The sequence below is a fragment of the Schistocerca gregaria genome, chromosome 8 (genome assembly GCF_023897955.1).
Source record: "Schistocerca gregaria isolate iqSchGreg1 chromosome 8, iqSchGreg1.2, whole genome shotgun sequence".
Lineage (NCBI taxonomy): Eukaryota > Metazoa > Arthropoda > Insecta > Orthoptera > Acrididae > Schistocerca > Schistocerca gregaria.
In genome coordinates, this window is record NC_064927.1 from 369,622,098 (window position 1) to 369,646,108 (window position 24,011).

General features: G+C 43.0%; 1 protein-coding gene across 1 annotated transcript in view; it reads left to right on the plus strand.

The window, feature by feature from the left end:
* Window positions 1-24,011, plus strand: part of LOC126285194 (probable tubulin polyglutamylase TTLL2) — a 375,795-nt gene that overhangs the window by 303,157 nt on the left and 48,627 nt on the right. Inside the window, exon 8 of the mRNA XM_049984501.1 lies at window positions 10,199-10,500. Within this exon, the coding sequence (XP_049840458.1) occupies window positions 10,199-10,500 (302 nt within the window). The remainder of the gene's footprint in view (window positions 1-10,198; window positions 10,501-24,011) is intronic.

Consider the following 24,011-nt stretch of genomic DNA (forward strand, 5'->3'; position numbering starts at 1 on the left):
ACACGTTCCACTCCACTGCTCAGTCTCCTCCCAGAAAGTCAGAAACACCACAGTAAATTTAGAAGTGGAATGAATGCCGTAAATGACAACAGTTTTAAAAAATTAACATGAAAGGGATCCAACAGAGACCTTTCAATATGTCAGAAATCAACGCGCCGCTGCTGCGTCAGTGCTACAACAGCTTCCTCCCTTCTTTTCCGCCGTAGTTCCCCGAGCGTGGCGAGTTGAGAACAATGGTATCTGCAGTCGTATTCTACCCATCCTCACTCTGTATGGCCGATTGTCAGGATCCAGTGGTCTCTAACGAAGCTGAATAGAGAGTAAATATTGAAATAAATTTGCAGCAGTCATTAAAAAAGTTTTTTACATATACATACTAACACAAATGCGTACACATAGTGTAAGTGACATGCAGTTAAGTGGTGTTTATGAAATGAATGGAGCCCTAAGCTATATCCTGATGGCTAAAAGGGCCACACGCAAATGGTAATGCTACTGTATCTGACATTAAAATCAAAGTAAAAGATTGCGTCGCCACGAACTCTAGCCACACGACAAACAAGAGGTTCGACTGAATTGGAAAATTAATTAATTTAGTCATTAAAAAACTCATAAAAGAACATTCATTGTAACGTCACACATAAAAAATGAGATGCAACTATTAATATGATCCAGTGTTTGTTCACATGATTCAAATATTAAAATAAAGTAAAAAGTGTGTGAACACTGAATATGAGCAGTTTGCAGCAACATTCCTGAAACAAGATCTAGTCTAAAGAATTTATTTTTAATAAAAAGTGAACTCTAATTATTGGACCTGTGTGCATGGAAACGCTATGGACGGGCTAACAAGGGAACTAAAAGGCGAATGGCGTAAGTAAAGGAGATGTAATATCGGTACACAGGATAAGATCTGAACAAAATTATTTATTTCTTAAGACATTGATATAAGACGTCTATATAACTGCTGTTGCCTGGTAACTACGTACGACTGCTTGTGAAACGCTATACGATTCACAACAGAATCTCTTAATTTAGAATCGCGGTCGTAATTAGAGGAGGACGGGAAAGGTTTAATACTCGCATTCAGATCCACATTCACTCAAAGAACAACAAGTACGGTCCAAACACCAACATGCAACGAAGCTAGGAGGTTTGTTCCGCTGTGTTGAGAAATGATTAAATAAAAGAGTAAATCCGAATACCACGGTTGCATTTAAAGCTGAACCTCGGTTTGGAGAACCGCCTTAACGAGGGCCACACAAACACACTTACGCGCTTAATATGAAATCACAAACCACAAATATAATTGAATAATCCGGGCAGGATATATTTAATATTCCAAAATCAGAGCAATAAGTGAACTCTAGGACAGAGACAGCGGGGCACGGCAAAGATAGGCTCACAGTTAACTAGTGTGGCCACGTGGTTCGCGGAAACACAATTTCTACATACTGTGCCCAAATGTTAGCAACTTTAAACCAAGCAGCTGCGAACAATTAACATGTTATAAAGGACACATTTCAATAGACAAAGTGTATGCAAAGGGCCAAAAACTCTAATATTAACCCGCGTGGGTGGTTTCCAACGGATATATGGTAATGAAACAAAGAAAATTTGCAAAGAGGCAAAAATTATCAAGATTCGGAAACGATTAGAATGTATACACACGCAGTCGCAGGCACACAAACATTCACACTGAACTGAGGGTGTATTTCCGACATGAGATCGCTTCAACATATTCAACACCTTTGTGCTACGTTCTTATTACGGAGCCGGCCGCGGTGGTCTCGCGGTTCTAGGCGCGCAGTCCGGAACCGTGCGACTGCTACGGTCGCAAGTTCGAATCCTGCCTCGGGCATGGATGTGTGTGACGTCCTTAGATTAGTTAGGTTTAAGTAGTTCTAAGTTCTAGGGGACTGATGACCACAGCAGTTGAGTCCCATAGTGCTCAGAGCCATTTGAACCATCTTATTACGGACCAAAGTCTGCATTAGGAATGAAACTGAAAATCTGCAAAAGCCTTTCATTCCTTACTGAGATCCAGCAGAACAATCTTTATAAGAGAAAACGCGAGGCCAAAAACTAAAAGCTCTTCTCCCGCTATCAGACAGCGCGCCACGCGGTTAAATCAACTCACCCCTCTTCGAAGAGACCTCGGCTGCAAACCCTCGGCGTGCTGGAAGCAAACTGTCCATCTCACACTAAAACTTCTCCCAGAGATGAGGCTTCCGCTACCAACCTAACATAGGTAACTTTCACACACTGGAAAAACCTCTTTGCCTACTTGAAAACTACAAGAGTTCGCCATTCTGTAAGACTACCGCTGATTCCCTGTAGCAGACTGAACCACCGTACAGCAAAATGAAACACACCCACATTCATTCACTCACCCATGCCAGAGAGTTTTGGAATTGGAGAACAAAGGATAAACATTTTATGAAATCACAATCGTGATTTGGGTTACATATAAAAACATGGAAGACTTATAATGGCGTTATAGACGCATTTGCAAGTCTGAAAAGAACCAATATAACAACCACATGATGCTTGCAAATCGTAGAAAGAAATAGGCTACGTCTAGATTGAATCATAGCTCAGTCTTCTCTGGTTCGAAGTTTAGCAACGGAAACACCCGAATTGTTCTGTAGAATGCAAAGTGCACTGGAAAGCAAATAAAATGATAATGAAAGGGGACTTTGGGACCCCTTGGCAGCAAGTAAGGTATTGAAGTGTGGAGCAATGGACACAAAAAGTTAAGTCTATACTAACAGGTGTAGTCTACTTAGGGGTGCAGAAAACATCAGCTAGTAAATTATGCAATGTGTTTGTAGGAAGACTGACACAAAGAAAAAACAACTAACTTACTGGAGTCGGTACACATTAAAGTACCAGTCATCACAATATCTAGCACTTATTCCCCTAACACCCTGTATTATATATACATTTTCGAGGGGGACATCTGCTGGTACTAAAATTAGCCCGCCACCTCAGCCCCCTGGGCGTGGGGCGGGTGGCAACTTTAAAATTTCAAATGGGAACTCCCATTTTGTTGTTGCAGAATCAGATTCTACATAAAAAACTACGTACATTTGGTCTTAAACATTTGTTTTGATTCTTGGTAGTTGGCGCTGTAATTCCCGAAAATCCATGTTCTCATTTTTGCGTGGAAAATGGTTACGGATAAATAAAAAATACTTAAGTTAGTAAGTAGGATGTTTGGTTGGTTGGTTAGTTAGTTAGCTAGTCAGATGATTTGTTTGATAATTAAAAGTTGTGTGGCCTCATGACCACGAAACGAACAAAACTTATCCGAATCTGTGGAAAAAATTAATATTTGGGTCAACATTTGTAAAACTCTAATTCCTCTCTCTAAAACCCCACCGTATGTGGAGAGAGGGAGACTTTTAGTTTCAAAGAATCAAAATTTACGAAGTAAATAAGTATTTTTTATTTATCCGTAACCATTTTTCACACAAAAGTGAGAACATGGATTTTCTTGAGTTACAGTGCCAACTACGAAAAATCGAAACGAATGTTTAAGACATAATGTGCGTAGTTTTTTATTTAGAATCTGATTCTGCAATAAAAATTGGGGGTTCCCATTTGAAATTTTAAAGTTTCTGGGGTGGCTGCCTAATTTTAGCACCAGCAGATGTCCCCCTCGAAAATAATCAACTTGGGATTCTACACATTTTTTCGTGTGAAGCTTATTTTTCGAGTTATTCTAATTAAACTACTTAAAATTTGCCCCCTGTATAGTGTCCGCCTGCTTAGTTGGGTGGTAACGTGCTTGCTTCAAATGCAAGAGGGCCCGTGTTGGATATTTTCTCGGCACGTGGACTGGATGTTGTGTTGTACTCACCATCATTTCATCCTCATCACCAGCTCGCAAGTCGCCCAGTGTTGCATCGAATGAAATAAGACTTGCCCTTACCGGCCGAATTTCCCTGGATGGGTCCTCCCGGCCAACGATGCCATACGCTCTTTTCATTTTCCATATATAAAGAGAACAGCAATCACTGATAACTGATCATTCATTGCATTTATATGCAGGGTGATTCTACGAAGACGTTCCAAACTTTCAAGGCTGCTGGAAAGGGTAAACGTATCAATTTGAAGTAAGGGGCCCTGGTCCAGAAACGACCAAATCGTAAGTTGTAAACGAAAATCGTTCTAATACCTCTGGCAGTTGACCTCATCTACTGCAATCTCTTTCCTCCGTTGTTGAGAGAAGCTTGTATGGACCAAAAGAAGAAAAATATGTCCAGGAGACATGGCTCTGAAGTACTTACCTTTAAGAGCTATGAGCACACGTTCACATTTGCGACTGTGAACCACACCTCTACTGAGCAGGTGCTCGTAGCTCTTAAGGTATGCATTTTAGAGCACCTGTTAACTAGACTATTTATTTTTTTCTATCCATACTCTCTCTCCCCAAAATATGGAAAGCAAAGCGCTTACAGTAGAAGAGGTACACTGTCTGAGGTATCAGACAGATTTTCGCTTGTTTCCTGATGAGTGGCCTTTACCTCAAACTGATGCTTTTACCCCTTTTCAGTTGTCCCCGAGAGAGATTGCAACTTCATCACTGAATCACCCTGTATAAAAATCATCATATTCAACGCTTGCATACTTAGCGCCAATGCCGTTAGCTCTCGGGTGTAGTTGCCAACCAACTCGCTGAAGTCAGTGCATATTAAGGTGCCAGTCATCACAATATCTGGCACTTATACCCCTAACACCCTGTAGTCCGCTAGTGCCCTTTAGCCGGATCAAGAGATGAGTTTTCGGTTAAATGCGCAACAGCGGAGACTCGCGAGACCGTTCTTCGAACACAGGGATACGACGATTACGGAGACGACGTCATACGACCCGCTGGCGAGGATAAAGCGAGTATACAGAACTTGCTTGCAAACGATTCCAAGCTGGCGCCAAAACTGCATGTGCTCTGAGTGTTACGTGCTGTGCAGTTTGGCGCCTGGACGGTTAAAGTGACGTTATGTGGTATTGTCCTTCTTACAAAGAGTTAAAATACAGTAGAGTTTATAGATTATCCGAATACTGGTCAACCAAAGCATTGGTTAACCGAAAGTGTTCCAGTTGGGAAATTCAAATTAGCGTGTTTGGAATATAAAATGCACTGGCGCTGGGCTAATTAAAGTCTCCCCACGGTTTGAAGCTCGAATGTGAATTTGATTACTTTGCTTATCAACTATTGACGAATGGAGATACATGTCACAGTAACTGACGGCCAGTATAGTTGCGACGAGGAGGAAGATCCAAGTGAGAACGACCGTGCTGGTCAAGGACCATCCAGTGAGAAAGGTAGACCACCAATAGGTTGCAGTTGTTGTCTTTAAAGTGTTTGCGAGATTTAGTACAAGAAAGTGAGATTCAGCTCTGAATGTAAAAATAAATTTTGGACTTCTTTTCCTAAAGTGTAGGCCTACTTCAATGGACATTTTGAATTTTTAGATATAGGCTATGCAGACAGTTCACTGTTATACACTGAAGAGTCAAAGAAACTGGTACACCTGCGTAATATCGGGTAGGGCCTCCGCGAGCACGCAGAACTGCCACAACACGACATAGCATGGAGTTGACTAGTGTCTGAAGTAGTGCTGGAGGGAATTGACACCATGAATCCTGCAGGGCTGTCCATAAATCAGTGAAAGTACGCAAGGGGTGAAGATGTTTTCTGAACAGCACGTTGCAAGGCATCGCAGATATGCTCAATATGTTCATGTCTGGAGAGTTTGGCAGCCAGTTGAAATGTTTAAACTCAGAAGAATGTTCCTGGAGCCACTCTGTAGCAATTCTGGACGTGTGAGGTGTCGCATTGTCCTGCTGGAATTACCAAAGTCCGTCGGAATGCTCATTGGTCATGAATAGATGCAGATGATCAAGACAGGATGCTTACGTACGTGTCACCTGTCAGAGTCGTATCTAGACTTATCAGGGGTTCCATATCACTCCGACTACACACGCCCCACACCATTACAGAATCTCCACCAGCTTGAACAGTTCCCTGGTGATATGCAGGGTCTATGAGTTCATGAGGTTGTCTCCATACCCGTACACGTCCATCCGCTCGATACAATCTGAAACGAGATTCGTCCGACCAGGCAATATGTTTCCAGTCATCAACGGTCCAATTTCGGTGTTGACGGCCCCAGGCGAGGTGTACAGCTTTCTATCGTGCCGCCATCAAGAGTACACGAGTGGGTCTTCGGCTCTGAAACCCATATCGGTGATGTGTCGTTGAATGCTTCGCACGCTGACCCTTGTTGATGGACCAGTATTGAAATCTGTAACAATTTCGGAAGGATGCACTTATGTCACGTTGAACGATTCTCTTCAGTCGTCGTTGATCCCGTTCTTGCAGAATCTTTTTGCGGCAGCAGCAATGTCGGAGATTTTATGTTTTATCGGATTCCTGATATTCCATGAAGTGATCGTACGGGAAAATACCCACTTCATCGCTACCTCGGAGAAGATGTGTCCCATCGCTCGTGCGCCAACGATAACACCACGTTCAGACTCACTTAAATCTTGGTAACCTGCCATTGTAACAGCAGTAACCGATCCACCAACTGCGAAAGACACATGTTGTCTTATACAGGTGTTGCCGACCGCAGCGCCGTTCCAAAATACTGCTCCAGGCGGGTAGAAAATACTGAACGTGAAAATGAAGGACACCACTTTCAAAGGTGATCTACAGTGGTGTGGAACCTCAGTGGAAATAAAATTTACGCGATCATAGCTATTTAGCTTTACAGCCCTAATAAGTCGAAGCAGTTAGCAATATCACCATATGAACTGCGTCCGTTGCGTTGGAGTTCTAAAAAAAAACTCATTCAAACACTACGATGGCAGAAGACGCCTTTTCCACCCAGGACCAACACACTTGTGCGGGCTTTTCCACCCAGGGCTTGAGTTGCGCCTGCCGTTTCATTTCCATTGGCGTTCCAGCCTCTCCTAGTATACGCAATCATTCATTACGCCATTTTGATAATAAAGACACTCCGTCATCTTTCATGCAATACGCGTTGACAGCTATTTTCAAGGTGTACGTGACAGTGTCAGAGTTCTTTAAATATTTATATATACGATGTACATCCTATCAAATGATACCTAATGCAGATTTTAAGTAACGGCAAAGAATGTAGATGAGTGTTTGCAGGGTGCGAAATTGTAGCCACCTTACACCGTATTCTGTCTGTTTACATATCTCTGTATCTGAAAACCCATGCCTATGCCAGTTTCCTTGGCGTTTCAGTGTACTTTTAATATGTGTGATAGAAAATAAACACACACAATTTTGTGTTTAATTTGGTGGTTCTTTGTTTCATATTCTTATGAACACTGGTACAATTTGTCTCTGTATGTCCACCTTTATACATATGGTTGCGGGATCTCGGTTGTTCTCTACAGAATGTCGAACGAAAACATCTTTCAGCCGTCTTAGTTTCCAGATCGTTATTTTATTGACCAACTAGTTTGGGCGATATATTACGCCGCCTTTATGACGTGATGATCGAAGGAATCACTGAGACAAAAAACTACGGATACCACTCGTTGAAGGCTGACCCCCACATTGACTGGGCGAGAAGTGGGAATCTTCCTGCACGTCGGTAAGGGGTCCTGAAGATGGCGTAATATATCGCCGAAACTGGTTCCTCAATAAAATATTAGTAGCATTTTGGAATTTTACACAGCTAAAGGTGTTTTGATTCGACATTCTGCTACGAGTAGTTCCGTAAATAATTATTTATCCGAAAAAATGAGCTGTTCGAATACCTCTCGATCCCAGTTGCTAAAGATAATAGATGCTCTACTATATAGGAAAAGCATTAAGGAACTAGTAATGATAATACCGTTTTTAGTGACAAAAGAGAGATTTATAGTGGATATTGATAATGACTGTCAGACATCACATCAACGTTTATTTGCTCCAGAAAACATATACAGGCGAACGCATCAAAGTATATTTAGAAGGCAGCGTGCAACCCCGTCTTACTGTATTCTTTGTGTCTTGTTTTCTTTGTAAGTGCCAAATAACAGCCAAAGCTATTTTTCCTCTTCAGTAGAGCTGAGGTTACGCTATTGAAATAATTTTCATTAAATAAGTTTTAATTGGTTTCCTTTTGTGCGCAACATGGCCTTCTTTCTCCAAACGTTGTAAAATGGCTCTGAGCACTATGCGACTTAACTTCTGAGGTCATCAGTCTCCTAGAACTTAGAACTAATTAAACCTAACTAACCTAAAGACATCACACACATCCATGCCCGAGGCAGGATTCGAACCTGCGACCGTAGTGGTCGTTCGGTTCCAGACTGCAGCGCCTAGAACCGGCCGGCCAAACGTTGTAAATCGTAATAGGTTTGTGCTTACTTGGGCACTTCTGGGAGTGAACAGCCGTATGAAAAACTATCTAGTACTCACATAACGCTTGAAACAAATAGACTGAGGTGACAGAAGTCACTCCAGTGGTAAGAATACTGGAGTGTTCAAAAAAATGGTTCAAATGGCTCTGAGCACTATGGGACTCAACTGCTGTGGTCATCAGTCCCCTAGAACTTAGAACTAATTAAACCTAACTAACCTAAGGACATCACACACATCCATGCCCGAGGCAGGATTCGAACCTGCGACCGCAGCAGTCGCACGGTTCCGGACTGCGCGCCTAGAACCGCGAGACCACCGCGGCCGGCTGCTGGAGTGTTCGCTACTGCCTCTTGCCGACCGCGGTGGTCTCGCAGTTAAGGCGTTCAGTCCGGAACCCCATGACTGCTACGCTCGCAGGTTCGAATCCTGCCTCGGGCATGGATGTGTGTGATGTCCTTAGGTTAGTTAGGTTTAAGTAGTTCTAAGTTCTAGGGGACTAATAACCACAGCAGTTGAGTCCCATAGTGCTCAGAGCCATTTGAACCAATTGTTTCGTATTTATCTGTAATTTAACTATCGATTTATTTCATACATCATTACACAGAACAGTATAATGATTACAGAACAGATAAATCACAGGTTTCGACGTTTCGACTAGCCAGTTAACGTAATCGCTTTGCGCTGTTTTTAGGGTTCCCAAACAATGTCACTAAAAATGGAATCCATAAAGGATCACTTTGTTGACCATCTGTCTGTCAGTTCGATTGTTAAGAATCCTTTTTCTTTAGGAACGGGTATAGATATCAAGTTGAAATTGTTGTCAGGTACTACGGTCTACGGTTGGCGTAGAAAAGCTTCTAAAACAGTGCACTCAAAAGATACGGGCGTTTTTAAGGACCCCTTTTTTTTTCAGGAATAGGCAGTAGAATCAATTTTAAATGGCTTCAGCAGTACAGAATGTTGGTAGTATCACTAACCTACGAAAGACCCGATGTATGGAGGTGGGCAGATGGCTGCCATCAGGAACAGGAGGGCCCATTACAACTTCCCCACTCTCAAGTGTTTGGGCGTGGTGTTCCATGGAAACATACGACGTACAGCGGCGGACAATTATCGAGATTCTGCGGAAGATATGCGTATTAGCATGGCAACAAATATGTTCCAGCACATACAGTATGTCAGTGTTTCTTCGGCACCTAAATAGGTTATTTGCGCATATACTGCCGTTGCCAATCACGATTGCCTCAAGCTTACAGTCCAGCATTCGGTCAAAGGCGCCTTGTCACGGTTCGCGCTGCTCCCCCATCGTAGGTTCAAGTCCTCCCTCGGGCATAGGTGCACGTGTTGTCCTTAGCGTAAATTACTTTAAGCTAGATTAAGCAGTGTGTAAGCCTAGGGAACAATGACCTCAGCAGTTTGGTCCCATAGGAACTTATCAAAAATTTCCAAATTTTCCGGGGTGATGTGTAGTCATCATCATTTCATCATCATCATCGACGAAGTGGCCTCAAATAAAAGGATGTGCACTAGGCGGGCGAACAACTCTAGGTGGGATCTCACAACCAGTAGTGCCATATGATCATTTCATTTCAACCATTGTGTACGCTTTATTAGTCCTGCAGCTATTAGCGATTGAAATCTGACGCTATTTTGTCATACACGAAAGTTCGACCTACGAGCGAATAGACGTTCCCACATCAAAACTAATGATAAACATGTCGATGACGAGCTTCGGAAACTCACTTTGACGCGATGAAGCCACATAGAGCTGAACAACCAAAATACAGTGCCTGATCTCGCCGGCAGGTGAACCTGAGCCCCGCGCTGGGCAACGACTGCGACGTGGACGCGGCGGTGAAGAAGCCGATGCTTCACGACATGTTCGACCTGCTAGGACTGCCCGTCTGCAACACGGGGCTGTCGCTGTTCGCCGTGTTCAGCGTGGCGCCGGCTGAGGCGGGCGGCGGGGGCGGCGGCGCCAGCGGCTGCGGCTGCAGCGGCAGCTCGGGGGACGAGTCGGAGGAGGCGGGGGCGGCCTCGCTGGAGGCGGACGCCGGGGGCCGGCGGGGGCCCGGCTCCGCCATCGCCGTCGTCACCGCCGCCAGCAGGTGCGTCTCATCACGGAACTCTGGGGGAGCAACGGCCGCTTCAACACCTCTAGACGCCTAACGTAGAAACACCATATATATGTACTCTGTAAGCCCCTGTACAGTGCTTTGCGGAGAATGCCTTGCATACATCTCTGATAAAATGTTTAGATGCTTTCTATCGGCGCCAATCTCTTCATCTCTGTCTCGAATGAAAAACAGCTCACAGTGCAACTGTGCAACACCCCGACAGCAGCTGTGCAACTGTGGGCTGTTTTTCATTCGAGACAACTTCGTAACGGTTGCTGGTGTTGCTCACATGATGAAAATAACTCTTCATCTCCGTTTTTAAAATCTACTTATGATAGAAAAAGACAGTCGATATTCACAATTTTAAATGGAACAATTAGAGCGTTATGAAACGTCCCCTTAGAAAAATTATAGAAGACTGTGCTTAAGCTGACAAACAATATTTTTAGCGCAACGCAATCTGACTTCCAAAAATCCCTACGAAAGAATGGCCCTGACTAACATTAAAATATACGTTTCACAAATCACTTACCTCACAAAAATCTTCGTTACTCAAGCTACTGCAATACAGCGAGCGCCACTACTGCCAGCTAAATAAAAGATTCAAACTACTGAAGGCACTAACTACTGATAGGCATAGTTAGCAAATGAAAGATTTTAATACAGAACAAACAATGTATTTACCTTAATAGTCATAATATATATATCACTTCGTGACACCAATTCTTACAAATTTCAAAACTCCGCCATCTCTCTCCCCACGTTCACCACTGCTGGCGGCTCACCTCCAACTGCCAACGCTACGCGCTGTTAACGTCCAGCTGCCCAACACTACAATGGCAGACAACAATGCAAACCAGCCACAGACTGCACACAGCACAGCCAGTGATTTTTCATACACAGCGCTACGTGGCGTTACCAATAAGAAAACCTAAACAGCCTACTTACAGTTACATCGGGCAATGCCATCACACTGACGGAAAAAATCTCACACCAAGGAGTTGTGCGACATGCCGGGTGACCAAAAAGTCAGTATAAATTTGAAAACTGAATAAATCACATAATAATGTAGATAGAGAGGTACAAATTGACACATATACGTGGAATGACACGGGGTTTTATTAGAACCAAAAAAATACAAACGTTCAAAAAATGTCCGACAGATTGCACTTCATCTGATCAGAATAGCAATAATTAGCATAACAGAGTAAGAAATAGCAAAGATCATGTTCTTTACAGGAAATGCTCAATATGTCCACCATCATTCCTCAACAATAGCTATAGTCGAGGAATAATGTTCTGAACAGCACTGTAAAGCATGTCCGGAGTTATGGTGAGACATTGGCGTCGGATGTTGTCTTTCAGCATCCCTAGAGATGTCGGTTGATAACGATACACTTGCGACTTCAGGTAACCCCAAAGCCAATAATCGCACGGAATGAGGTCTGGGGACCTGGGAGGCCAAGCATGACGAAAGTGGCGGCTAAGCACACGATCATCACCAAACGACGCGCGCAAGAGATCTTTCACGCGTCTAGCAATATGGGGTGGAGCGCCATCCTGCATAAACATCATACGGGTAGCAGTTTTGCTGTCCAGCGCCATCTGAAGGACATTTTGTGAACTTTTATTGTTATAACAAAACCCCATGTCATTTCAAGCATGTGTGTCAATTTTTACCTCTCTATCTACATTATTCCATGGTTTATTAAGTTTTCAAATTTATACTGACTTTTTGATCACCCTGTATATTAAAGTTGGTAGGCTTGTCTCTACATTTGAAAGATGTCTATTCAGATTTGGCGCTAGTAGTGTCACTGCGAGGATGGAAATCAGGGTTGCTTTAAATACACGCCGTAACGGTCGTGAGCGTTAGTAAACTTTGAAATTGGGTTACGGTCAGTTGAATACGCCATTATCAACACCTCACTGAATCTGAACGAGATCGTGTTATAGGGCTACGAGAAGCTGCAAGCTATTTCTGATATATTACTGAAAGACTTGGGAGGGATGTAGCCAATCTACATGATTTCTGACACCGATGGTCACGAGAATGTACAATCCAAAGAAGACCGGGGCCCGGGCTATCAGATGACACTAGCGAGAGGAAAGACCACCGTGTTCTGCATATTGCTGTGGCGCATCGTACTGCATCTGTAGCAGAAATTTGAGCAGCAGTTGGCATCACATACAACAAACTGTCACAAATCGGTTACTTCAAGGACAGCTCAAAATCAGACGTTCTGTAGCTTGTATTCTACAGATCCCAAACAGCCGCTTCCGACTTCAGTGGTCTTACGTGGGAGCTCATTCGAGGGCAGGATGGAGGTCTGTTGTGTTTTCTGATGAAAGCTGGTTCTGCCTCGGCGGCAGTAATGGCGTTTGTTGGTTAGAAGGAGACCACCTGAGAACCTGCAACCAACCTGCAGGTGTGCTAAAACACATTGGACCTACACCTGGGAAGCGATTTCGTATGACGGCAGGAGCACTCTCGTTGAATATCCCTCACACCCTGACTGCAAATTTGTACGTCAGTTTGATGATTCGACCTGTCGTGCTACCTTTCATGAACAGCTTTCCGTAGGATGTTTTCCAACAGGATAACGCTCGCCCACATATCACTGTTGTAACACACATGATATACAGAGTGGCGACATGTTGTCTTGGTTTGCTCGATCACCAAATTTGTTTCCAATCGACCGCGTATGACACATCATCGGACAACTGAAGCGTCATCTAAAAACAGCACTGATGATCCCTCTATTGGCCGGCCAGGTGCAACAGACATGGAACTCCATGCCACAAACTGACGCAAACTGACGTCCGGCACCTGTACGACACAATGCATGCACGTTTGGATACTAGAATTCGATATTCTGTTGGTTACGCCGGTTATTAATGTACCCGCATTTCACATTAGCAATGGCTTATCTCGCGCTTACATTAACCTGTGATCATGCAATGTTACTCACTTAGTTATGTTACCCAGAAAAAGGTAATCCAGAGATCTCTACATTAATTGTGTTTCAGTGTTGAAATTCTTTTCCATCAGTGTTTTTTCAATGTAGAGTACACTTTTAAAAAATGTGCAACTTTTTATACTATCTAAGCTCATTAGTGGACATTAAAATTGGATGCATCCATCATTCTCCTTCATGCTAGCTTGACCTCTACTGGGGATACTTTCAGTGAGGTATATCAAAGTCTGTGGAGGAATGTCACACCTTCTTTCCTCGAGAGCTGAAACTAGAAGAGGTAGTGACGTTGGACGCTGGAGTCTGGAGCGAAGATGATCTACTAGGTTTAGTTTGGGACTTTGGGTAGGCAATTCCTTTTCAGGGATATTGTTGTCCACAGACCACTGCCAGCAGCTGGTGCTTTATGACAGCGCGCATTGGCACGCTGATAAATCATAGTCTTCGAACTGTTCATCCATTGTCCGTTGTATGCAATGCTATAAAATGTGTTCAGATGGCCGTTGTGGCCGTGCGGTTCTAGGCGCTTCAGTCCAGAACCGCGCTGCTCCTACAGTCTCAGGTTCGAATCCTGCCTCGGGCATGGATGTGTGTGATGTCCTTAGGTTAATTAAGTTTGTTGTTGTTGTGGTCTTCAGTCCTGAGACTGGTTTGATGCAGCTCTCCATGCTACTCTATCCTGTGCAAGCTTCTTCATCTCCCAGTACCTACTGCAGCCTACATCCTTCTGAATCTGTTTAGTGTATTCATCTCTTGCTCTCCCTCTTCGATTTTTACCCTCCACGCTGCCCTCCAATACTAAATCTGTGATCCCTTGATGCTTCAGAATACACCCCACTAAACGATCTCTTCTTCTAGTCAAATTGTGCCACAAATTTCTCTTCTCTCCAATTCTATTAAATATCTCCTCATTAGTTATATGATCTACCCATCTAATAATCAGCATTGTTCTGCAGCAGTACATTTCGAAAGCTTCTATTCTCTTCTTGTCCGAACTATTTATCGCCCACGTTTCACTTCCATACATGGTTACACTCCATACAAATACTTTCAGAAACGACTTCCTGACACTTAAATCTATACTCGATGTTAACAAATTTCTCTTCTTCAGAAACGCTTTCCTTGCCATTGCCAGTCTACATTTTATATCCTCTCTACTTCGACCATCATCAGTTGCTCCCCAAATAGCAAAACTCCTTTACTACTTTTAGCGTCTCATTTCCTAATCTAATTCACGCAGCATCACCAGACTTAATTCGACTACATTCCATTATCCTCGTTTTGCTTTTGTTGATGTTCATCTTGTATCCTCCTTTCAAGACACTGTCCATTCCATTCAACTGCTCTTCCAAGTCCTTTGCTGTCTCTGACAGAATTACAATGTCATCGGCGAATCTCAAAGTTTTTATTTCGTCTCCGTGAATTTTAATACCTACTCCGAATTTTTATTTTGTTTCCTTTACTGCCTGCTCAAAATAAAGATTGAATAACATCGGGGAGAGGCTACAACCCTGTCTCACTCCCTTCCCAACCACTGCTTCCCTTTCATGCCCCTCGACTCTTATAACTGCCATCTGGTTTCTGTACAAATTGTAAATAGCCTTTCGCTCCCTGTATTTTACCCCTGCCACCTTTAGAATTTGAAAGAGAGTATTCCAATCAACATTGTCAAAAGCTTTTACTAAGTCTACAAATGCTAGAAACGTAGGTTTGCCTTTCCTTAATCTTTCTTCTAAGATAAGTCGTAAGGTCAGTATTGCCTCACATGTTCCAACATTTCTACTGAATCCAAACTGATCTTCTCCGAGGTTGGCTTCTACCAGTTTTTCCATTCGTCTGTAAAGAATTCCTGTTTGTATTTTGCAGTCGTGGCTTATTAAACTGATAGTTCGGTAATTTTCACATCTGTCAACATCTGCTTTCTTTGGGATTGGAATTATTATATTCTTCTTGAAGTCTGAGGTTATTTCGCCTGTCTCATACATCTTGCCCACTAGATGGTAGAGTTTTGTTAGGCCTGGCTCTCCCAAGGCTGTCATTAGTTCTAATGGGATGTTGTCTTCTCCTGGGACCTTCTTTCAGTTCTCTGCCAATTTCTTCACGCAGGTCTTAGTCTAGGGGACTGATGACCTCAAATGTTAAGTCCCATAGTGCTCAGAGCCATTTGTATCATTTTTTGTGTTCACATCTTTTCGCATTTAGGATTTTCTTAGGCACAATAAGGGGATCACATCCTAACCACGTTCGCGCGGGGTGGGAGCGCATTCTGACGTGTCTTGTCACGGCCCGCGAGGCTCCCCCCGTCGGAGGTTCAAGTCCTCCCACGGGTATGGGTGTGTGTGTAGTCCTTAACGTAAATTAATTTAAGTTAAATTAAGTAGCGCGTAAGCTTAGGGACCGATGACCTCAGCAGTTTGGTCCCATAAGACCTTACTACAAATTTCCCAACCACGAGAAACACTCGCATAACGGATCACCACATCCTCTGTACTTCACTAATAGCAATATAGACGGTGCTAGGTCACCTTCTCCAGGCAGCTGCTAAACGTAAGCCCTTCCATCAAACAGCATCACTCCAAATCACTCGTTTAGTCATCCACTGTCCAGTGGCGTCGCTTTCCACACCACCTCTACGTCGCTTAGCGTTGACAACAGAAATGTGTGGCTTCCGAGAAGATGCTCGACCATTGTACCCCATTGTTTTTAAATCCCTACGCACGATCACAATGCTATCTGGACTGCTGAAGCTCTTTGGATATCAAGAGTTCGCAATGCTCGGCGGTCCTTGCCGTCAGTACATCTATGTTTACATCTAAATGCACACTCTGCAGGCCATCGTATGGTTCGTGGTGGAGGGTATCCTGTACTATTAGACATTTTCTTTCCTGTTCCACTCGAAAACAGGGAGAGGGAAAAACTGCTGTCCATATGACTCCGTACGAGTCCCAATCTCTCTCATCTCTGTGAGGATGATGGTATTTGGTTTGTGGGTCGCTCAACTACGCGGTCAACAAGCGCCCTTGCAAAGTCCAATTTTAACACAATCCAATCCTAGCCACTGTCACGAATGATGATGATTATGATGAAATGATGAGGAAAGCATAAATACCCAGTCCCCGGGCAGAGAAAATACCCATCCCGTTCGGAAATCGAACCCGGGACCCCGTGATCCAGAGGAAGCTAGCCAGTAGACTACGAGCTGCGGACTCTCTTATCTTCGTGGTCATTACGCGACATGTACTTTGATGCCAGCCTCAAATGCCAGTTCTCTAAATTTCCTGAACAGTGTTCCTCGAAAAGATCGTCGCCATCCCTCCAATGGTTGCGATCCGAATCCCAAAACATCTCTGTAATAACTTGTGTGTTGTTCGACCCCACAGGTAACAAATCTAGCAGCCCACCTCAGAATTGCTTCGATGTCTTCCTTTAATCCAACCTGGTGCGGATCCCAAACACTAGAACGGTATTCAACAATGGGTTGCAGTAGTATCCCATATGCGATCTCCTTTAAGATAAACCACACCGTCCTAAAATTGTCCCAATAAACCGAAGTCGACCACTCTTCTTTCTGCTACAGTCCTTTGGATCATATTCTTACAGCTGTATTTCTGTAAACAATAAGAAACAGAGACGCTTTATTTGGAATATTTTGCTGGAATTAATCTATACCATCACCATCTAGAATATTTACTCTTCCTTCTGAAATACAGTATATATTTTTTGAATAGATTAATAGTGTAAACTGCGTTCCACAGAGACCTCGTCGGAAGAATAATGATGGAAAATACGAAGAGAAGACAATCTCAGGTCTAAATTTCGTGAAACTTGTACGAAAGGAAGATCCATACTAAGAAACACAATTTAATGCAGTACAATAATGGTATTCAGTATGCGATTGGCCTTAGGCCTTAGGTCGTCACACTTCTTACAAGAAGTCGAAACAGAGTAGGCTTATATGACTATTTCAGTGGGAAGCAGAATAACCATACAGTTAAGTGAATAAAATAATCATTATACCAACAGGGTCAAACACTACAAGCTAAGAAATACATCTTTAGAATCAACAAACTTAATAATTCTTAAGTGATGGCTCAACTATTTCGTTGTGTATTGCAGAAACTCATTCTAAGCATTAACTTTACAGCGAAAGGTACAAATGACAGATTCGCATTTAACTCGTAAGAAAATGTCATGAACACCTTCGTCCATATAGTCATATTGATTATTATCATTATTAATCTATATGACACCATAAAACTCTTAAAACATTTAAGACCATAAAAATATTTTCAGCATTATAAGACTCTTAACGCGCACCTCTCAACGTAAGTAGAAGTAGTACTGAAGCGGGTCAAATATTTACACAGTGTGCTGAAATGTCTTGTTTCCAGTGCTGTGTACTTCAATTTATATCTTGTCTCAAATAATCTCTAAAAGCGGTTTTGAGTTTCTTCTGTTCTGCACGCAACAAGTTCAACATTTTTACTCCATGATCTGGCATATCCCACAGCATCCTAGTGATTTCAGCAAGTGCGAGGCGTGGTTTTATAGCTGTGTACACTTAGGCCTACAGTCGATTACTTCACACCAGCAGTCTGAAAGACCCTAAAAGGATCCCGAGATCTAGTAGTACGCCAGGTTTTAAATGCTAAAGTATGCGGTACTTCTTTCACGGTCTACACGCATAAATTGCGTCTGTTCTGATTCTGAAACAAAAACTGGCTTCCAGCAGGGTTTAACGTCAGTTGTCCACTTCTTGGTGCTCAGATTTTTTCGGTTTCGGTTGCGAGACGCGGTTTAAAGAGTACAAGATGTGGTGCACACATCCCTAAATATCTCACGTCCATGGCGCAACCTGTGGTTCTTGGGCAGTTGTGGAAACTTGGATGGATTTTGCAATAACCACGTGACTCAGAAACTTCCTCAATTTGCAGCGTTTTTCGGTTTTGCCAATAAGAGACGTACGTTGTTACACGTCTGTTTGGCGTAAGTTAACGTACTTTAAAACAGAGATGTCAAAAAGCATAACTGGAAGAAAACCACCATATCTTTAATATTGCGTTACTTTAATACTCTATTATTGCACGTCTGTGGAGGTACCCTCAACCAGTTTACATACGATGCATGAATGCAAAAGCTGAAAAGCTGAAAGCTAATGCCAGAGAGAGCATCCAGTTTCTGTCCGACAATCCTTCAATGAGCAGCATCATACAAGTGATTTCTCCCCCGTGCTCGCTATTGGCTGTTCAGAAACTGTACATAGTGCTTTCGTGGTCAGCACGTCAGCACGTCAGTACGAGCGTAAACAACCTCTGCTGAGATGACTGTCCTACTCGGCACATAGGCCACAAGCAGTTATACTCGAACATTACAAATGAAAATTTGAGTGGTAAAAATTTATAAATAACGATAAAAATTCGTACTAACCCCCCAGGCTGACTGGGCGACCTGCGCAATGTCATTTCTTTCCACAATGAGGCTTCTTTCTTGTTTCCATTAGTTTCGTGTTGTTTTGTCACTGTGTGAGAGTGTCTGTGTAGAGTCACGTTGTGTTGTAGTTTCTGAATCCGTTTCCGGTGTTTATTGATTTTATTTCTTTTTATTTTGTTTTGTTGTTTTATTTTAAGATAAGTTACTATTGTAACCACTGTTTGCTGCTATTTGTCTGATATTCTCAAGTTCTTTTTGATAGTTTTCTGTGCTGAGTTGTACTATGTTGAGTCCAAGAAAAATGTATCAAGGGCCATTTATTTCTGTGAGTGTGGGCGCTTTGAGGTTCTGCTGTTTGATTGTGTTGATCGTTGTGGGTTTACATTTAATTGAAAATTTGTGCTGTTTTTATTTCATTATTACATCAAAAACGTTTATTTGACTATGCTGTTCATTTACTATTGTGAATCTCATATTTTTATGCACTGTGCTTATATCTGCGAGTAGCTGGTCAATTTTTGTTAATGATTCATCTAGTTGGTATATGTATCTGACCCAGAATAGTATGTTGTATCTATTTGCAGCAAAGTTGCTCAAAATAAATTATTCTTCGTGGTTTACAAAAGTATTTATTAATGCTACTGAAACTACAGAATTCATTGGTAGCCAGTCTTCTTGTTAGTCGTATTGGTTGTTACGCAGAAATTAGTTTTCTTCTATTTTTAGTTCTGCTAATTTCAAAAGACTACATCTTAAAATTTTGAAAAGATGCAACACACGAAGTTCAACAATAAGCAGTCCAATAAAACGTTTCAGTTTGTCTTATTTCGTCGGAAATTCAAGCCCAGCTTTTGCATCAGCGCAACAATAAACAGAAGAGCTATAATCATATATATTATTCCTCAAGTCAATGTCCCTTTTTTTCAACACGTGTTAATCGCACAGAATTGATCGAAGTGTTGTTGGAAAGGTTTTTTAACCGTCTTCTGACATTTCATACCGACTTGCGCTAAAAACTTACTATTTGTGGAAAATTATAACATAAAAACTTTTAACCATCGTATGCAAAAGGGCGTTATGGATGCCCAACTTCATAATTATATTTTAAGAAGCTAAATTATTAATCACGAATAAGATACACCTGTTCATTCTATTTGTTACAAATACCATTATATTTCTTTTAAAGTACTTATTAACCGGATAATTTACAGCATTGTTATAGATAATAACCGTGATCACTGCGATAGTCCATTATCTCAGCCCGTAGTACAAGTTGATTTTTCTAAGAGAATATACTTTCCGAAACGACAAACATATTTGTCATTGTCGTCGTGAGTTGTGTTTTACGTGTTCTTACTGCGGTATAACGTGCTTACTATAACACAAAATGTTTGTCGAGTTAAAGATATGTGATCAAAAGTATCCGGACATCTGGCTGAAAATGACTTACAAGTTCGTGGCGCTCTCCATCGGTAATGCTGGAATTCAGCATGATGTTGGCCCACCCTTAGCCCTGGTGACAGCTTCCACTCTCGCAGACATACGTTCAATCAGGTGCTGGAAGGTTTCTTGGGGAATGGCAGCCCATTTTTCACGGGGTGTTGCACTGACGAGAGGTATCGATGTCGGTCGGTGAGGACTGGCACGAAGTCGGCGTTCCAAATCATCCCAAAGGTGTGCTATAGGATTCAGGTCAGGACTCTGTGCAGACAAGTGCAGGGATGTTATTGTCGTGTAACCACTCCACCAAAGGCCGTGCATTATCAGCAGGTGCTTAATCGCGTTGAAAGATGCAGTCGCCATCCCCGAATTGCTCTTCAACAGTGAGAAGCAAGAAGGTGCTTTAAACATCAATGTAGGCCTGTGCTGCGATAGTGCCACGCAAAACAATAAGGGGTGCAAACCCCCTCCATGAGAAACACGACCACACCATGGTACACCGCCTCCGACTTTTGCTGTTGGCACTGCACACGCTGGCAGACGACGTTGACCGGGCATTCACCATACCCACACCCTGCCATCGGATCGCCACATTGTGTAGCTTGGTTCGTCACTCCACACGAAGTTTTTCCAGTGTTCAATAGCCCAATGTTTACGCTCCTTACACCAAGCGAGTCGTCGTTTGACATTTACCGGAGTGATGTGTGGCTTATGAGCAGACGCTTGACCTTGAAATCCAAGTTTTCTCACCTCCTGCCTAACTGTCATAGTACTTGCAGAAGTTCCTGATGCAATTTGGATTTACTGTGTGATGGTCTGGACAGATGTCTGCCTGTTACACATTACGACCCTCTTCAACTGTTGGCGGTCCGTCAGTTAACAGACGAGGTCGCCCTGTACTCTTTTGCGCTGTACGTGTCTCTTCACTTTTCCACTTCACTATCACATCGAAAACAGTGGACCTAGGGCTGTTCAGGAGTGTGGAAATCTCGCATATGACATAAGTGACACCGAATCACGTGATCACGTTCGAAACCCGTGAGTACCGCGGAGTGCCCCATTCTGCTCTCTCGCGATGTCTAATGACCACTGTGGTAGTTTTGATCACATAGTATACGTACGTAATGTGGCTCTACTGACAGACCCTTATCTCTGTCCGTCGTACAAGCTGAAACAAACATTCCGAGAACAAAACACATTTTTGGTTCAAAAAAAAAGTTCAAATGTGTGTGAAATCTTATGGGACTTAACTGCTAAGATCATCAGTCCCTAAGCTTACACACTACTTAACCTAAATTATCCTTAGGGCGAACACACACACACCCATGCCCGAGGGAGGACTCGAACCTCCGCCGGGACCAGCCGCCCAGTGCATGACTGCAGCGCCCCAGACCGCTCGGCTAATCCCGCGCGGCAAACACATTTTTGGACACACACATATGTGTATACAAGGATGTATCATAAACTGATGTTATTATTTCACGTCGTCCGGTTCATTTTTAAAGACGTTTTCTCGTCATTCACACAAATACCGTTATCACAACTACTATACTTATTCCAAATACTATCATTATTTAAAACTATAGAACTGAGAAAGTTTTCACAAGGGTCCCCAGGTTTTGTATAATTTGAGTAGGATTTCCTTTAGAACGTTACGTTTCAGTGTTCGTCGCAATGTTCCAAACAGATATGTAGATCTTTGGAGCTCCGTTTCAACATTGTTAACAATAATAGTACACTACCGTTTTAAGTCTTTTTTATGCCAGCGTCACTAACGACATTAAAACGGGGAGTGAAAATAGAAATCCTTGTCTGACTTCTTGGTTCATATATTCATGATTCACTTTTCAGAGGATGGGTCTTTGCCCTATTTCACATCTACACGCTGTACCAGGCGATTTTTACGATCAACGTGCACTTTGAGGCGAGCGTGGCTGTTACTGTATAGCGCTGCTCATAGGCATGTAGTGTGATCTACATCTACATCTATACTCCGCAAGCAACCCACCGGTGTGTGGCGGAGGACACTTTACGTACCACTGTCATTACCGCCCTTTCCTGTTCCAGCCGCGTATGGTTCGCGGGAAGAACGACTGCCGGAAAGCCTCCGTGCGCTCTCGAAACCCTCTAATTTTACATTCGTTATCTCCTCGGGAGGTATAAGTAGGGGGAAGCAATATATTCGATACCTCATCCAGAAACGCACCCTCTCGAAACCTGGCCAGCAAGCTACACCGCGATGCAGAGCGCCTCTCTTGCAGAGTCTGCCACTTGAGTTTGCTAAACATCTCCGTAACGCTATCATGGTTACCAAATAAGCCTGTGACGAAACGCGCCGCTCTTCTTTGGATCTTCTCTATCTCCTCTGTCAACCTGACCTGGTATGGATCCCACATTGATGAGCAATACTCAAGTATAGGTCGAACGAGTGTTTTGTAAGTCTCCTCCTTTGTTGATGGACTACATTTTCTAAGGACTCTCCCAGTGAATCTCAACCTGGCACCCGCCTTACCGACAATTAATTTTATATGATCATTCCACTTCAAATCGTTCCGTACGCATACTCCCAGATATTTTGCAGAAGTAACTGCTACCAGTGCTTGTTTCGCTATCATATAATCATACAATAAAGGACCCTTCTTTCTATGTATTCGCAATACATTACATTTATCTATGTTAAGGGTCAGTTGTCACTCCCTGCACCAAGTGCCTATCCGCTGCAGATCTTCTCTCATTGCGCTGCAATTTTCTAATACTGCAACTTCTCTGTATACTACAGCCTCATGGAACTTCCGACACTATTTACTAGGTCATTTATATACAGGGTGAGTCACCTAACGCTACCGCTGGATATATTTCGTAAACCACATCAAATACTGACGAACCAATTCCACAGACCGAACGTGAGGAGAGGGGTTAGTGTAACTGTTTAATACAAACCATACAAAAATGCACGGAAGTATGTTTTTTAACACAAACCTACGGTTTTTTTAATGAAACACCGTTAGTTTTGTTAGCACATCTGAACATATAAACAAATACGTAATCAGTGCCGTTTGTTGCATTGTAAAATGTTAATTACATCAGGAGATATTGTAACCTAAACTTGACTCTTGAAACCTCCGACGTTCAGTTGCGTGTTGTAACAAACACAGGCCACGGTCGGGGAGCAGCATCTGCAGGGACATGCTTACGATGACGATCGTTTTTACGAGTGTGGCTGTAGTGCACCGTTGTGGTTTGGTCTAGCTGTCGCAGTGTCCGCATGTAGCGCTTGCTGCTATTGTTATTCTGCATTCGTCTCCCCACGCAGACCAACTGTGGTACACCGTGTTACCAGACGTCTGTGATAGTGTAGTGTTGTAGGAACTGTGACCATGGTGTATTCGAACTCTGAAAACGCGGAGATGATACTCATCTATGGAGAGTGACGACGAAATGCAGCTGAAGCCTGCAAAGTGTATGCAGAACGGCACCCGGACAGAGAGCATCCAACGTGCCGCACATTGCAAAACATCTGCCGCCAACTGTATGCAACAGGTATGGTCGTAGCAAGCAAACGGGTCCGTAACAGGCCCGTCACAGGAGAAGCGGGTGCAGTTGGTGTGTTAGCTGCTGTTGCCATGAACCCACACATGAGCACACGGGACATTGCGA